The 16,443-nt window shown below is 37.1% G+C and overlaps 1 protein-coding gene across 1 annotated transcript in view; it reads right to left on the bottom strand.

Moving 5' to 3' along the window:
• LOC121414140 (nucleolar pre-ribosomal-associated protein 1-like) overlaps window positions 1–15,810 on the bottom strand; it is a 30,161-nt gene extending 14,351 nt beyond the window's left edge. The window contains exons 1-17 of the mRNA XM_041607208.1: window positions 15,606–15,810; window positions 13,710–13,852; window positions 12,946–13,233; window positions 11,901–11,997; window positions 10,690–10,901; window positions 9,448–9,578; window positions 8,203–8,398; window positions 7,061–7,198; window positions 6,383–6,541; window positions 5,725–5,863; window positions 4,925–5,181; window positions 4,379–4,477; window positions 3,957–4,227; window positions 2,990–3,178; window positions 2,281–2,465; window positions 1,514–1,717; window positions 174–1,040 (exon numbers count right to left, since the gene is read on the bottom strand). Of these exons, the coding sequence (XP_041463142.1) occupies window positions 174–1,040; window positions 1,514–1,717; window positions 2,281–2,465; window positions 2,990–3,178; window positions 3,957–4,227; window positions 4,379–4,477; window positions 4,925–5,181; window positions 5,725–5,863; window positions 6,383–6,541; window positions 7,061–7,198; window positions 8,203–8,398; window positions 9,448–9,578; window positions 10,690–10,901; window positions 11,901–11,997; window positions 12,946–13,233; window positions 13,710–13,852; window positions 15,606–15,801 (3,771 nt within the window). The 5' untranslated portion in view covers window positions 15,802–15,810. The remainder of the gene's footprint in view (window positions 1–173; window positions 1,041–1,513; window positions 1,718–2,280; window positions 2,466–2,989; window positions 3,179–3,956; window positions 4,228–4,378; window positions 4,478–4,924; window positions 5,182–5,724; window positions 5,864–6,382; window positions 6,542–7,060; window positions 7,199–8,202; window positions 8,399–9,447; window positions 9,579–10,689; window positions 10,902–11,900; window positions 11,998–12,945; window positions 13,234–13,709; window positions 13,853–15,605) is intronic.
• Window positions 15,811–16,443: the final 633 nt, after the last annotated feature.

Raw genomic sequence — 16,443 nt, 5'->3', positions numbered from 1 at the left:
GACAAAGCGGCTGATAATGATACATGTACTTTAATCTAATTTCACTTTTCAGTGTAAAGTTGATTAATACAACATTCCACATTACATCTTCAAATTATTTTCTTTTCAATCTTCAAACCCTTTTTTTCTTCTGCTTATGAAGTTCAAAGGAAACATGGATTAGAACTCTTTACCTGCTTACGCTGCTGTCTGGAAGCTTCCAAGCAAAGTGAGAGGGCTCCCTTCATATCAGAGTCTAACGGCAACAGGTGAGTGTGCTCCTTCAAGAGTTCACCAATGGCTTTCAACAAAGTCCATGACTTCCGTTCAACCGCTATGGCTAGGATATCCTTTACATTTATAGTGTTCAAACAGTCTGACCCTGAGGGATGTTGGTGTGGCACTTCATCGACAGCTGCAAAAGTGCCTCTGGAGGATGTGACTTTACTCTGATCCAGGCTCCTGTAATTGGTCTCTGAAGATGATATCCTTGATGCTCTAAGGAGGTATTCCCCTGTTAGACATAGTAGTCCTCTGGATTCAAAGTCATAACTTTGGTCCTTGGTGATTTCCTGCTTCATGAAGGACACAACTTCCCTGAGGATACTAAGACATCTTCCTGGATGGATGTAACCCTTGAGACTAACCAAGAGATCAGTGACGACTCTGGAATGTGTCTCATTCTCAGATGGCACCAACAAAGTCCGAAGCATCTCCTCTGCAGCTGCAACTAGTACCCTCAGTTCTCTCTCAAGTTCAACTTGGGATACAAATTCATTCAACACAGTCAACACCTCCCTGACCCTTTCTGTGCATGGGTCGTATCTAAGCCCACATATGATTGGATGCCTCAGGATTACAGTACTCAACTTGAGCCAATCACAGTCTTCTTTACTATTGCTATCTTCATTGTCTATTTGGATATCCATGGCATCAGTACTTTCCTGTACCGATTCACACTGTTCTTTTAGCTTGTTGCAGATATCTTTGGATTTTTCTTTTGCTTGATGAAGTACAGCTATAAATATGTCAGTGTAGAACTGTGCAGCATCATTGGAGTTCTAAAACAAAACAATAGGAAAGCATAAGATGGCATCATAACTGTCATATCAAATTTCATTTTTTGATAGAAACATTTTTCTTGTCATGATCACAGTGAAAGAATCAAGGATTTCAGTTTCAAGATAGTGAATGTGAAAATTATTTAATCCTAAATCAAATTTGAATGATGATGGTTATTGAACACTTAACTTGGACAATTTACATTGAGAGAACTGGGCCCTGTCACATAATGCTTAGCAATTGATCATAAGGCTAATTTTCAATTATTCACACATAATAATCAATGTAAATCAATTGCAGATATCAGACCTATGATCAGTCGCTAAACTTTATATCATAGGTCCCTGACCAAGCTTTGGTTAAGAAAAAACAAACAAACCCATATTGCGGATGACTGATGTGATGACAAGCAAATTATTCCACTTAGTCACAAAAAAGTGGCAATTGATAACAAATAGCAAAAGTCACTGACCTCGTGATTGGTGCATGATCCTACATAAAGTAGACACTGTTGTATGATGGGAAGGACTGCATCCTGACCAATAGAGGGCACACTATCAATGATATTCTGTTTTATGTTCACATCCTTCTCTAGCTTTGCCCTATTCATGAAGCTTTCTTGGAGTAAAGATGATAATGTCTTAAGTGGTGATAATGATGACTGCTTGGCCTTTTGCTAAAATTTAAGAGAAAAAATGTTGAAATTGGAAAAAACAATTAAAAAAAGGTAAAAAAATATACATACATACATGCATCATTCACAGATAACTCTGCTGTCCCATGCAACTATGTGGTAAGAAATTTTGAGTAAATTAGGAAAATTTGTCATTGTTTTAGAGATACTTGCTTTTAAAAAGTCTATATTTCACAAATTGGGTACTATATGTCTCTAACCTTTGAGCATCATGTAGAGCATATAGAAGTTTTTCCTATATCAAGAAAAAAGTCAGAAAAAAAAATCAGAACTGCTTCCTTCTGTCCTGAGAAGGCAGAACTGGTATTATCAAGAAATTTATGATATATTTATATAATTTAAAGGTAATAGGCCTCTAATGATAAAGTAACATTGAAAAACACAATGACAATAATCAAGATGATGTCATCCCACAAAATATAAATACAGCAAAATAAACGTATATAAATATGCGCTTTTTAACGTCTCTGACAGATATATGGCTCTATACAAATGCTGTGCTTCATCATCATCTTATACCACAAAATAATAGCATAAATAATTACCTTGGATAATTTGATTTGTCTTGACTTTGGAAGCCATTCATTGCAATATGATAGCAGGCGGTTCCAGCTGGATGTGACCGGTTTGGTCTGGTTCTGGCTGGATTGATAAACCAGGTGACAGACGACCCTCGGACCATGCTGTGTGTTGAGGATTGATGTGAGGACTCTGGAAAGGTAGTCAGCAACTGAGAATGAAGAAATTGCAATAAATAAATTGGTTAAAGAAAATGACTTATTCACATATCTAGATTCAATAAATAATGACTCAAATTTGCATTTATATGCTAGTCTTCCAGAGACCCAAATCCAAAATCTCCTGCCACAAGAAGGTGCTCCACCACTGAGGTATCATGTTAACAAGTTATTCAAGCTAGCCCTGTATGTGCACATTTGACACTGAATTCGGAAGAGTAATTAAGGAATATCCTTTGTTCAGTAGCCTTGACTGTTCAAAAGCTAACATATATAGGCTGTTACACTAACTATGCATTTGCTACAATTGTAAATTATACCAAACCTTCAGAAACATTTGTCCTAATATGATATCAAAGGAAAAGATCTCATCGTTGTCTTTTGTCTCATTCCTATCTAAGCTTGCACTATACGGTACATGCATGTCAGGGTGAAATTCTTTTAAAATTCTTATAACATATCATAACTGTTGTTTTTTTCTCTTATTTCTCCATAAGGAACAATTAAAAGCAAATACCTTTTCCATTTTCCTCCATTGCACTGAACTCTTCTAATGCTGCTGGTACAAGGGCACTGCAGGGTAATGATCCTGATTGACCCAGGTCAGGGGTCATTATCACCTCTTTGTCTTGTGATTGGTCAGTTTGCATGACATCATCATCTTGATGGGAAGCAATGATTGGTATCTCATCCATGTCTAAGATAGCTGTGATGCAAGGGGACAGAAAGACTTGTAAATTAGTATGTTGCAAAGACCAAGACACTGCTCTTCAATAAGGAAGAGAGGATATTTTAAACATTTTTTAACTCCTCATCATCATTATCCTTCTCCTCCTCACTATCACCATTATCTTCCTCCTCCTCATCGTCATCACCATCATCATCATCCATTTTTATCTGTCTTATTCTTTCATCATCATCATCATCATCACCATCATCCATTTTTATCTGTCTTATTATATCATCATCACCATCATCCATTTTTATCTGTCTTATTATATCATCATCACCATCATCCATTTTTATCTGTCTTATTATATCATCATCACCATCATCCATTTTTATCTGTCTTATTATATCATCATCACCATCATCCATTTTTATCTGTCTTATTATATCATCATCACCATCATCCATTTTTATCTGTCTTATTCTATCATCATCATCATTATCATCATCATCATCATCATCATCATCATCAACATCATCAACATCATCATCATCACCATCATCATCATCATCATCATCATCATCATCATCATCAACATCATCATCAACATCATCATCATCATCATCATCATTATCCATCTTCTACCCCCCCCCTCCTCCTTTTAATCCTCTCCACCATATCAAAACATTAACACACATGCAAGTCTGAAAAACTTGCAATCCCCCAACCAAGTGCAATGTTTGCATGAGCTTAAAACAGTTAGCAAAACTTGTTACAGATAACAAAGTTTTATGAAAGAGGGTCCTGATCTCACCTGCCAATCCTGCTTCAGAGACGCTCCTAGAATCCTCCTCCGCTTCCTCCATCTTCCCATCCTCCTCTTCATTCATCTCCATCTCAGTGACAGCTTCCATGATGCGATCATTGTGAGGGTACGGATTCCTCACCACCTTGCTGAGGATACGCTGCAGGAAGCCGGTCACGACCTTCGGGTCATGGGCCACCGAGGTCGGGGCGGAGAACGCATCAAGCCAGATGATTGGTTCATCGGGGCATTGGTCAAACTGTCCGGTGTGCTTCAGGACCTGGAATGAAGATTAGATTCCTATTCCATTTCAATTTCTGGTAAAAATATAAATAAAACCAACAAAAAGTATAAAAAAATTCTATCAAAATGAAAGCAAATCACCTCATCTCTCAGAAAAGATATAAGGGTTCAAAGTATAACAGACTTACCTGACAGATTAATTGCTTGGATACATGAATCAGTTTAGAATCAGAAGAGGTCATCAAAACAGTCAGGAGCTGACCCATGGCTGACCCTTCACCTTTGACCTAAAAAGAGAGAGAATAAAAATAGCAATCATTTATAGAAACTTGCTTAAACATGAATGATAATTGCAATAATAATCTGAAATTAGTTTGAAAGAGTCCCATAAAATGACGACCACATTTTTTTGTATGTAAAAATGACAAAATAAGCATATTCCAGCCAGGTGTCATTTTCAGACCAATTATAATACACTGTCCCACAAGTGCTTATCTGTGTTTGTGATCTTCAGTGTGATCACTTTTCAGCATAGATTTCTTGATTTCATACGGTAATGTTTTGATAATTGTACCAGATATAGATCTACTATGATAAAGTGACATGTAACCTTGACTTTTCAGACTTTTAAATGAAATCCTTGTTTGCAGCAAATAAAGGTAGTTAGCTTTAATGTAGAGATCATCTGGATCTCATAGTAAAAGAGGAAAATGATTTAAAAGCAAACTGCTAACCTCCTTGAACCAACGGAAACGGCCCACATCAAAACCCATCAAAAGTTTCATGGTCTCGTACTGAAGCTGCAAGGCATGATGGGTAGATGTAGCACTGCCCTCTTTGGCAGTCATGTGATCAGAGTGGAATATTCCGTGAAGGAGCCGGCTGAAGTCAAATGACGTTTGGAGGAAGGCCGATGGGAGAGCGATGGTATACGCAGCCAGGATTCTCATGATGTGTACGAGAATCTCTGCCGGCTCTGGCTGAGCTAATCCTGTATTAAACAAATGAATAAACATTAAGTACTCATTAATTCATCCTTGTTTAAGAAATGTAACCAAAAGTGAAAGAATGGGATAAATAAAGCAGGAGCAACAATTGAAAAGGTACATTGTACCATGATCCCTCATTTAATGGAGTCAAAACTTCAGAATCCTTCTACAAATTGCTACTTCATATATTCAACTGAGAGGTTTTATATCTGTATACATTTAAATATTTGAACTGAATGTAAGAAATAATAAACTACATGTAGTAGTGAGTTTGGGGGGGGGGGTAAATGCCTAGTTGTGTGCAGTATATAAGGCATGACCACATTGGTCAGATCATGCCAACAGGACATGCACTGCGTATTAATCAGTAAGATTGTGCATTACATATCATATAAATGTCAGCATTTAAGTGTGAATCTATGTCACACTTAAATCTCTGTGAAACACCTCCATGTACAGCATATTTGTGTTGGATTGCACCCAACCTTTAGCTACAACAAAAACAACTAGTTGCCAGTATCAATTAATCCTGACATATTTTTTACCTGAAGACATTTCCTGATCTGATTGTGAAGCTTGCGTCTGATCCGACACAATGTTCTCTGTGTTGTGTTTGCTGCCCTCTTTTATTCTGATGAGGTATCTCTCCCAGCACGACAACAAGGTATCAACATCCGGTAGAACCTGATGACATTTTGAAATATTTGATTAACTTAGTACCAAAGAAACGATTGAAATGAAAAAGCATTAAAGAGAACATGTATGCAGTAGAACCTGATATTTCAAAATACATACAGGGAATAATAAGTAACGAAGTTAAAACAACTGCTTGAAGCCCTGCTAAAGCTTTGGTAAAGAGGCATTAATGTGAATTATGCTCAACTATCATCTGAATTCCAGTGCAAAGGTGGCCATTGAATCTTGTTTAAACAGAAATTCAAATTTGGCATTGTTTCGCATCTATGTTTCCACTGTTTCCACTTTTTTTAAATGCACACTTATCTTACAAATTTAGTTACTGGATATCAGACAGCTACAAAAAGATTAGATCCTGAAATCACCAGTCTTATGCCAGAAAGAAAAAAAACATGCAGATATTTATCACATGAAATGCTATTACAATTTCTTATAAAATTTGATTGCAACAGATCGTGTGACTTTAATACACTTTAGGGGCTGAGAATGCATCCTTGCAATACTGACCTTTAAAAGTGAATCCTGATATTGCTTCACGAAGATGTGCTTCTCTGTATGAGAAAGTAATGCATCTGCAGTTTTGCTCTGCTCCATGTTGCCTTTTGCTTTCTGCATCACTTTATCAATGAGCTGTAAACCTGTCAGACACACCAGAGGGCTCGGGTGCTTTAGAAAGAGAGAGATTATACAACAAATTCAATCAGAATTCAATAATCATATATCAATATCAAGTTTGGGAAATACATGTAGGTGATTTGACAGCTTGTCATGGGGAAAGCAAGCACCAAAGAGCATAACAAAGGTGGATAGATACGAATTCTGGTTTTAGCAGTGCGTGGTAATAGCATGAATGTCACCAATACATGTATATACTTCATTAATTCAATTACAAGGAAAAATGTTGTTTTACAAACTTTATTAGCATTTTTGGTCATCAGAGAAACACTCTCAACTAAGTTCTATGTAGAAATCTGCTAAACAAAATACTTTTTCTGTAGCATTCTTTAAAATAATGTGGAGAAAATTGCAATGCAATACCAGGAAAATTATTCCCTGAATTATCATCTCTACCACTATCACCACCAATCCAAAACCATCACAATCTCCAAATTGACAATATCTTAATATCTTAACAATCTCTGCGTGGAAGTCAGATATCACATTTTATTCCTTCTCTTGATATACCTTGATACATTGCAGCAAGAATGCATGATTAGCCACAGCAGGCACTGTAGTCACCATCACCATGGAAACCAGCCGAGACACACCCACTTTATCCGACCTGGCAAAGGCAGGACTCACAGTAGACTGCCCATCAAATATCTATTAAGTAAAAGAAAAATAATTGACAAGACAGAAAGTGAGGGCCTACGGTAGTAAAACTAGGTGATCATATGCGGAAATACTGAGTACTCTGTAAGATGCTAAATCTATGTGTTGAATTCAAAACCTGTGATGTTGAAATGGCTACCAAAAGATTGAAATCAATTGTAATAATGTTTTTTTCTCCAAATATCTGGCTTTCAACTGCAATACTGTTGGGTCTGCATGAGTTGACCTTCATAAATGAGAATAACCACTGCAAGTAAAAGAAATATTTCATACTAAAATGCAAAGCAAATATTACATCTTCTAAGTTGAAAGTCACCCAATTCAAACAAACTTCTGTGGTGCCAAATGATGTCATAAGTCATTCTTTAAAATCAACGTCAATTATCATCATATAATTCTAAATCCAGATATAATAACTTTATCAAAAATGTAACTTTGTGTAATAAGGAAATATATGAAAAACAAGCACAATGAAGACCCCCACACCAATAGGGACCGTGCAATATTATTGCTTGGGAAAGTCCCCTACACTCTGGTTAAAATGTTATGTTTAGTTTACTACTTTCATAGCAATTACACATTTTTCTAACCATAATCACTGGGCACATATCTATTGATATATAGGCCCTACTATTACATTTGGATGGCCAATTTATTGGATTCTCATCAGGCTCAAATACTAGCCATTTCTTTGGCAATCAGAGAGACTGAAAAGCTGTCTGTAGCCTGAAATGCTTGTTGTGACATCTGCCACAGGTCAAGTACCCAGGGTGGATCCAGGATTTTGAAATAGAGGGACCCCAAATAGCCAATTTGATTACAATTTTAGATTTAGGTTTCTCTATATCAATATATGTTTCATGGGTAATTATAAAAATATAGAAGGGGCGTTATAGCCCTTGCTCCCCGCCTGGATCCACCAATGAATAATCTACCTCTACTTCTTGCTAAAATGGCTAAGCCCTCCAATATCTTGTCCAATCAACATTACCTACCTTCTCGATGAAACCCACGTTGGCCAGCCACGATGAGGACGCTCTCGGTGTGAAGGAGAAAGGACAAGAGGAGAGGTACTTGGATAACAGGTCCGGACATGTCTTCAAGATATGGACCACAAGGTCTGCAACAAGGTCATCTGTTGTTGCGGTCTTCAACATCTGGAGGAACTTCAAGAGGGCACTGTTTAAATTCCTGTTTGGATATTCAAAGTACAAAAGAACTAATTCATAGAAGAGTTCTTAAGAAAAAAGAATTAAATAAATGTACCAAAAATACAGTAAGGATTGTTTTACAAAAGTCAACAGGACTTAAAAATTGCTATTCTTTGAAATATTCATAAAACCCCTATTCTTTGGTTGTAATTGTTACTGTTAATTTACGGAGAATGACAATTACAATTCGAATCACAAGAGAGCAATTGAAATGACCAGTAGAGACAGGGGAGAATCTCATGAAGAGTTTGGGCAGTTATTTTCACTATGCTGGCTCTCAGCCAATCGGATGCAATGATTTCAGTAGCTTGTAAAAAAAAACCATGATTGGGGGGTTTCATCAAATGCTCCCATAGGCAACATTTCCACAAAGTTTTTTGGCACAGACAAAATGTAATTCTTTGGCAATTCTATGAAATCAACACTTATCATTGGTTGAAGGGCACTGTCTGGTAACTGGCTGCTGCTATGAGAAATGTCAGACAGACATTAACAACTCATCAATGATTAATTTCTAATGTTAGATTTCAATAGGCAACTAGATAACTGGCACTTCATATTAAATGCTTTTTATTCTTATTATTATTATTACGTTACCATAGAGATGATATCAATGAAGATGATTTCACTCAATTTGGTAAATTACTACATAGTTAAAATTTTTAGTATTTTCTTCAATATATTTATAAAGCGCGGTAATCTTTTTCTAAAATCTGAAATGAATTTAGGCAAAAAATTCATGACAAGATTTCTACTAATCAATTAACTGCACCATTTCAGTTGATAGTGCCAATGCCAACACATTGTGAGATACAAAAAACGTGTTTTGGACTAAAAAAAAATTGTTGTTTCTAATTCAATTTTGGAAGATTAATCAGAAGTCGTTTTGGTTTGTACTTTGAAAAAACTCTCCATTGATTTTATGCTTAAAAGATGATTGCAAAATTATCTAAGACCACGTTCATATGTACTAAGTTTTTCTAAATGAAATAAGGCCAAAGTTGCAGAAAGAGTAGAGAGATGTCTTACTTTCCACCAAGTCCTATTGATTTATCCAGGAAGTTGATGCCATGTTTGGTGGAGGTGGTGACTTCTACCAGGAATGAATGTACCTTGCGCCGGACAGCTTCTCTCCCGGCCTGCTCTGGGTCTTCCGCTGCCTACAAGATAGAGGGCGATTCACAAGATGTATTTAACTGTGTTATTTGATCTCGTTCACCCAAATCTATTTTGAAATCCTTTTTCACCCAATATCGTCCAAGACATCCAGGCTACATTGAAATTGCAACAGCACAGACATCACCCACAATGTAATCAACAGATTTGAGTAAGATTGTTGCATATTCATTCCAAGTCATTTCAATTCATTATCATGCTTATTATAAGTAGGCTATAGAGGGTTAAAACAATCAACAGAACATAATTTTCAATACAGTTTGTATTAAAGCATTCCTTATACCAGTAGATTTTATGTTTACTTTTCTGTCTATAGGAAATGTTGTTTCAATTAGGAGTATCAATGTACACTTGACTAAAGCATAAAAATACAAGGGGTGTGATCTCACAGCCTTGGTGTTACGTATTCTATAAATATAAAATCATTGCAATTACGATATTTTGTTATACTCTCATACCCAGAAAGGGGGTCCATAGAGTTAATAAATCTTATCTGATTAGTTAACCTTACACCAAACTATTTTTATTGCTTGTTGCCAAATTCATTAATCATTGAGGTAAATAGCACAGAGAATGAAATGACTGGAGAAGATGATGATAATCTGAATATGGAGTGAATTTGAATGAATTCTGGGCCGTGTCTTACAAAGAGTGGAAGATTGGATTGGATCCAATCAATCGTACCTCTATGGAAATCCACCAGGGTCATATTTTTTCTACAGGAAATTTGCAAAATGTCCATTGTATTTGTAAACAAAGAGAAACAGTGAATTTTCAAGAAAAAGATGAATGCATGAATATACATCATAGCTAGAAAATATTTTGAACAAACATGCATAAAAGATGTTGACGTTACTCGCAACTCTTTGTAAGACGGGGCCCTGAAGAAAAATATGTTTGTCAAGAATGTTTGATGAGAGAGATGAATAGCAATATCCATCAACATGGTGTAAGATTTTTTTTCTGCCCAGGTTAATCCTGGGTTTGATTACAATAATACTAAGTTAACCAAGGTATCTACTACATAGTATACAATACCTAGCACAAAACTAGAAGTAGAAAATAAAAGAAAAGAGAACAAAGTCAAAAACCTACCTCTACTTGTTCATCCTGTATATCATACGTTCCTTTCCATCTGCCGTAGAGGTGAGCTATCTGGAAAAGTGTGAACTCGTTCAACACCGGTAGTTTCTGAGTCTTTGTGACATCAGGATTGCGCACAAGATGCTCTAGGAGGGCGTTGAGGAAGAGTTGAAGAGTAGACGCTCTATCTTCCACCAAGCCTTTGAAGAAACCTTTCAAGAAATCTAATCGCGGAGGATTAAAATGAAAATTCAATTTAGAGATCACTATACTAGTACTTCAGCTACTACTTTCAAAGCAATTTCAACCTGGTTTCTACGATAATACAAACAAAATAGCAGCTTGGATTATAATGAACCAAATATGGATCATGTGGGTGTGTCATAAAGCTGTTCGTAAAGTTACGAAAAACTTTACGCACGACTGGAATATGTTCTTCGGTCATATATCCATTATACAGGGATATCATTAAGCACAAGAAAGGATCACCAGTCGTGCGTGAAGTCATTCGTATCTTACGAACAGCTTTATGAAACACCCACCAGGAAACCTGTACAAAAAAAATGAAAAAAAGATGAAGTTCACACAGAAAAAAAAGGACAGTGTGTGTAAGTATATGCTGCAGAGCTGTGAAGCTGGCTACTGTGATACCAAACGTGTCTGTTTGACTACACTGTAAGAGCAAGTAGACATATTTTTGTACAATGGTGGGAGAAATGGTATATGAACAACTGTCAAATGAGTGTGAAAATATCAGTCACTGACCAAATCTGAATTAAAAATGTCCCTGTTAGTATGATGGGCTTTTAAAAAATGGCTTAAATCCTGAAAATAAACTTCATTTGAATGCTTTTGCAAAAAAAATGCTTAGTAAGAAATTCTGTCTTTTGGGGAATAATATTACTGGTTTGATTATTTTATACCTGTCCTAAAGTCAAAGATGACACAATTTGTAGTTGATTCTGAAGCAATCAGACTATGGGTGTACTACTTGATTAAGCAATCCCTCTCTACAGCATGCATGTTGAAATGCTTTATAAACTTAAGAATCAAATACATATCTAGGTGTACATTTTCAATAACAATACTAATTATCATACTTGCTTAATCATGATTCTTTAAATGCTCTACAATTATGGAGCATAATTACCCTGGAATTAGCAGAGTAGTTGTTACCCACTTTCATGTTTTAACGAATACATTCCCGGCAGGAATCAACTTACCTTTGTTGGCCAAGAACTGCGTAGTAGTGTGCTGGTCGCCAGAAACAAGGAAAGCCACAGCAAATCTCATCAGGCATGTTCTAACATCTTCCTCCGCCTACAAAAAGAACACATGGTATTTTTAAAAGATAAGAAATCAAATCAAAGAGAAGAAAAAGGAAGGTTCTTGTGATAGACAACAGATAAATACATATAGTTACAACAAAGCAACAAGTCCTTTCCCAAAACACCCCCAGGAGTCAGTGAACATATGCACGACATTATTTCATTAAATATCTTGTCAGAGATAGTCACTGACATCATGTTAAAGGGGAATCCAGCCTTGGCCATAAAATGTTGTGTTGGGAAGGAGAAAAATAAATTAAACAGAATGGTGAAAGTTTGAAAGAAATCGGTCAAGCAATAAGAAAGTTATAGCTGCTTTAAAATTGCGATCACTAATAGTATGTAGATTTCAAATTGGCAACTGGGTAAGTAAATTATGACAAGGGGCAAGGACAACTTTCCCATAGGCCATGTACTTTATTATCAGGGATTTGTGGTTTTCTCCTAAATACCCGTTCCCCTGGGGCAGTAATCTAAATATAACCCAGGTAGTATATTGTTTAATGTCCTCATGAAAGAAAAATATACTTTGAAATAAAACTTTTGGGAAAAATGAAATTTTAGCCATAATATGTATTGGAGTACATGGAAGAGTAGTCCTTGCCTTACATCACTATGACATCCCATATGCGGCCAATTTGAAGTCTCCATGAGTATAGTGATTACCAATATTTACAACTTTTAAAAATTCATAACTTTCTTGTCGTTTGTCCAATACTGTTCAAACTTTCACCTATCAACTTGTCTGATTTTTCTTTTTCTCATAAAAACAAGTTTTTATTTGGGTTGGATTCCCCTTTAAAGCTACTAATATCCTTGCATCTTGAAGTCTGATTACGTAGAAGAAGATATCACTTGACATCTCCTGGGGGGATATATAATACCTTATTCTGACATTCACTCTTTGCTTTACCCAGTAACTCCCACTTCCCAGCTTTACCTTACTATTTCGCCTGTTATACAGTGGAGTCAGGGATCCATGGTCAAACTTGAACACGTTCAAAACCTCATGAGCTGAAGACGTATCAAGCGCCACCACAGCAGTCAGGAAGCGGAGGGCCGCCATGATGACCTTGGCCGTGTTCTTTGGGTTGAGGGCGCGGTAGACATGACGCATGTGCATGCGTAGAAGAACATGGAGGGATGGGAGGAAGAGGGACCGGAAGTGATGGAGGTCATCGGCTAGCCGTAGGATGATAGAGGTCAGGCAGTTGAAAATAAGTTGAAGCTGCAAGACAAGAAATGACATAATTGAAAAAAAATCATCAACATTCAGAACAATAGGGTAGTAATTATTGAAAGTGCAATCATGCATTTTCAATTATTAAGTATATTTACTGAAAATGAAAGCGAGATGCAAGATCATATACAGATAAATTGAAAAAATTGATTTGATTTTCTTTTCTGATCATACAAAATACTGATGAGACAGATATACCAAACTTTTTTTTATTTGTGGTGCTGTATCAATTGCAGTAATTTTGGCAAAAATTTTTAAGTAAAAAAAAATGGAATATGTTCTACAAATTTACTTGAAAGTTGCAATGCTCTAAAATTAACTAGACCTGCTTCCTTTCATAAAACTAATGGTACAAGTTACTTGCATACTCACACTTAATGGGCTAATTTTATCTTTGAAATTTAGGGTGGATTTGATGGCAAGTTTCATTAAAAGAAACCTATTTTCTAAGGTGAATTCTTTACCTCTGCATTCGGCCTCTTGTCAGTGGTGAGGAGCTCTGTGATTTCTGCACATTGTGGTGAATGCTGAAGATATTCTTGCACGGCGTCAATGTCACCTTCACCGCATGTGAATGCCTTGGCACAGGCGACGAAGGTTCCTAGAACTGCACAAGCCACAGCAATGAAAAGAAAAGATATTTAAATTCAGATCTAGCAGCAAAAGGCTGGTAAAGAGCCACAATCAATGGTGTTTGAAAGACCTAGACAGTACAGGAGCAGAACTGTTTATCGATACCGCACAGGTAAGCGAATTTTAATTACTTCTTGCTATAATAATTGGGCCATGTACCTGTAGTAGCCTATATGTATAAGTCTATGTTCATTTATATTAAGTCTGTGTGTGTGCTGTGTGTATGCGAGGAGCGCTCCTGATTGGAGCAGCCTTGATATGCTACTACTCCTTCTACGTGCGTCGCCTTCTACGTGCTGTGTGTTGCACAGCATGTACACAAGTTGGTGCCTGGTTGGGATAACATAGATTGGAGACAGACATCATAGAGAGAAGACCCCGAGACGCCATTGAGTGTGGGCGCACGCCACCCAGCTGCATCCCCACCAGCGCCATGGTCTGTTATTAGAAGTCTGCAGATACAGTATGTTCCTGTTTCTACCGTGTGGCATCGTTTGTGCAAGTGTAAGTTGTTGTCACTGTTTTGTATCATCAGTAACCCATTTGCAAGTCGTAACCCTTTTCAGTGTCGTACTTGTAATTAACCACTCGGTCATACGTATCGTATATGTATGTGTATTGTGTCATCATAGCACCCTCACATCGCATCCTCAGTTATTACTTCGTTGCTTTTCCATCAAAATCTTATGAATTAGCGTTGATATGGCATCGTGTTTGTTGGAATTTGTAGAGTTAATCGCAACGTGTACAAAGTAAATTGATTTCCAGGTTTCAGGTTTCTTTGTCTTCCGCTTGGCGACAGCACGCAAATCGCGTGCTGTCACCAAGCGGAAGACAAAGAAATCAAGATGGCGACGTAAACACGGCCGTAAGCTCTTCCCATCTTTCCATGACTAATCTCTCGTTTTTTTAATGAATTCTTCTTTAAAAATGAAATAATATCGCAGAAATGTTGGAAATAAAATAAAGTTGGACCCCATGTACATGTTTTAGTGCTAGATCTTTTAGAGGGAAAGTCAATGAGAAACAGTAGAGGTGCACGGCCAATATGGGAGACTCTCTCCAATAGGGGAGACAATCTCCCACATTGGAGACTTACTTTGCAAAAGGACAAAAGAAACAACACCAACAAAAGCATGATTTTTTCTACCCAAAATTTTGTCTCACTGAGGTCAGAAGCCCATTTGTTTTGTGTGTGATTGACAACAAAAATCCTTATCAAAACAAAAGTAGACGGTGAATTTTCAAAGTAGACGGTGAAAAGGGGTAATTTGTCATGAGGAATCTGCTTATCACATTTTTATTTGCCGCCAAGGTAATCCTTTTACCGCAAATGTAAACAAAGGAAATTAGTCTCCAAAACTGGAGACTGTCTCTGAAATTGGATACCCAAATTCTTTACAAAAGTCTCTGATATTGGAGATAATTTCCCACATTGGAGACAGTCTCCAATATTGGCCGTGCACCTCTACTGAGAAAGTAGAATTCTCGGGGGCGAAAGTTTCTGGTTTTGTACCCGTATGTGGGGAAATATAGGTAAGAGTACCAGGCGTAAGTGGGGAGTGACCATACGTACAGTATATGACTTTCAGTCCCCAAAACGCCCCAGCCCCAGGCTAGGACGACCGGCGCCCGCAGTAGTTCACCAGCGCAGCGGAGCTAGCTGAACTTCTACCCCGTGTCTGGCCCTCTCGATTCTCTCACCATCTCGTGTACTGATCACTCACCTTCCGAGAGTAAAACGCTGTCCTTTTTCAATTGGCTGATGAAGTCTGTAGGATCAAAAGTTATCTTTATCTTCTTACGGTCAGTTTCCGGGGTACTGATCTCTTCATTTTCCTCACTTTCATCCATTTTTGCTGCATGTTTACGTTTTCTAGCAGCCTTTTTCTGGCGCACATGTTTGCCATCTTCTCGACCCATTTTGCAATGTTAATTATTTATGGAACGCTACCTGGCACCGTACCGTGCCAATTAATTTTACCACAATTTTGATTAACGTCTGGGGAATTTAACTTTCTACCATTGTCAGATCCAGTGGCGAGGGAAAGGAGAAAAAGAGAGAGAACGGAAGAGAAATGTAGTTGTAAAGAAGAAATTGTTGTTCATTATAATGTTATATTATATTATGATTATGCTATATTGCATTTAAGAAACATTTTATGTCTGTGCCAATTAATTTTACCACAATTTTGATTAACGTCTGGGGAATTTAACTTTCTACCATTGTCACCTCCAGTTTAAACACCTTTATGGCGTCTTTTGGAGGATTCCTACCAAGTACCAAGTCAGATCCAGTGGCGAGGGAAAGGAGAAAAAGAGGGAGAACGGAAGAGAAATGTAGTTGTAAAGAAGAAATTGTTGTTCATTATAATGTTATATTATATTATGATTATGCTATATTTGTGCCAATTAATTTTACCACAATTTTGATGAACGTCTGGGGAATTTAACTTTCTACCATTGTCAGACAGTGGCGTTACTACGGGGGGGGGGGGCAATTTTCTGGCAAAAAGGGGGAAGGAGAAAAAGAGAAAGAACGGAAGAGAAATGTAGTTGGAACGA

This window comes from Lytechinus variegatus, chromosome 4, assembly GCF_018143015.1.
Source record: "Lytechinus variegatus isolate NC3 chromosome 4, Lvar_3.0, whole genome shotgun sequence".
NCBI classification, from domain to species: domain Eukaryota; kingdom Metazoa; phylum Echinodermata; class Echinoidea; order Temnopleuroida; family Toxopneustidae; genus Lytechinus; species Lytechinus variegatus.
Note: the sequence above shows the minus strand (reverse complement) of the source record. Positions and strands in the feature narration are given on the sequence as shown.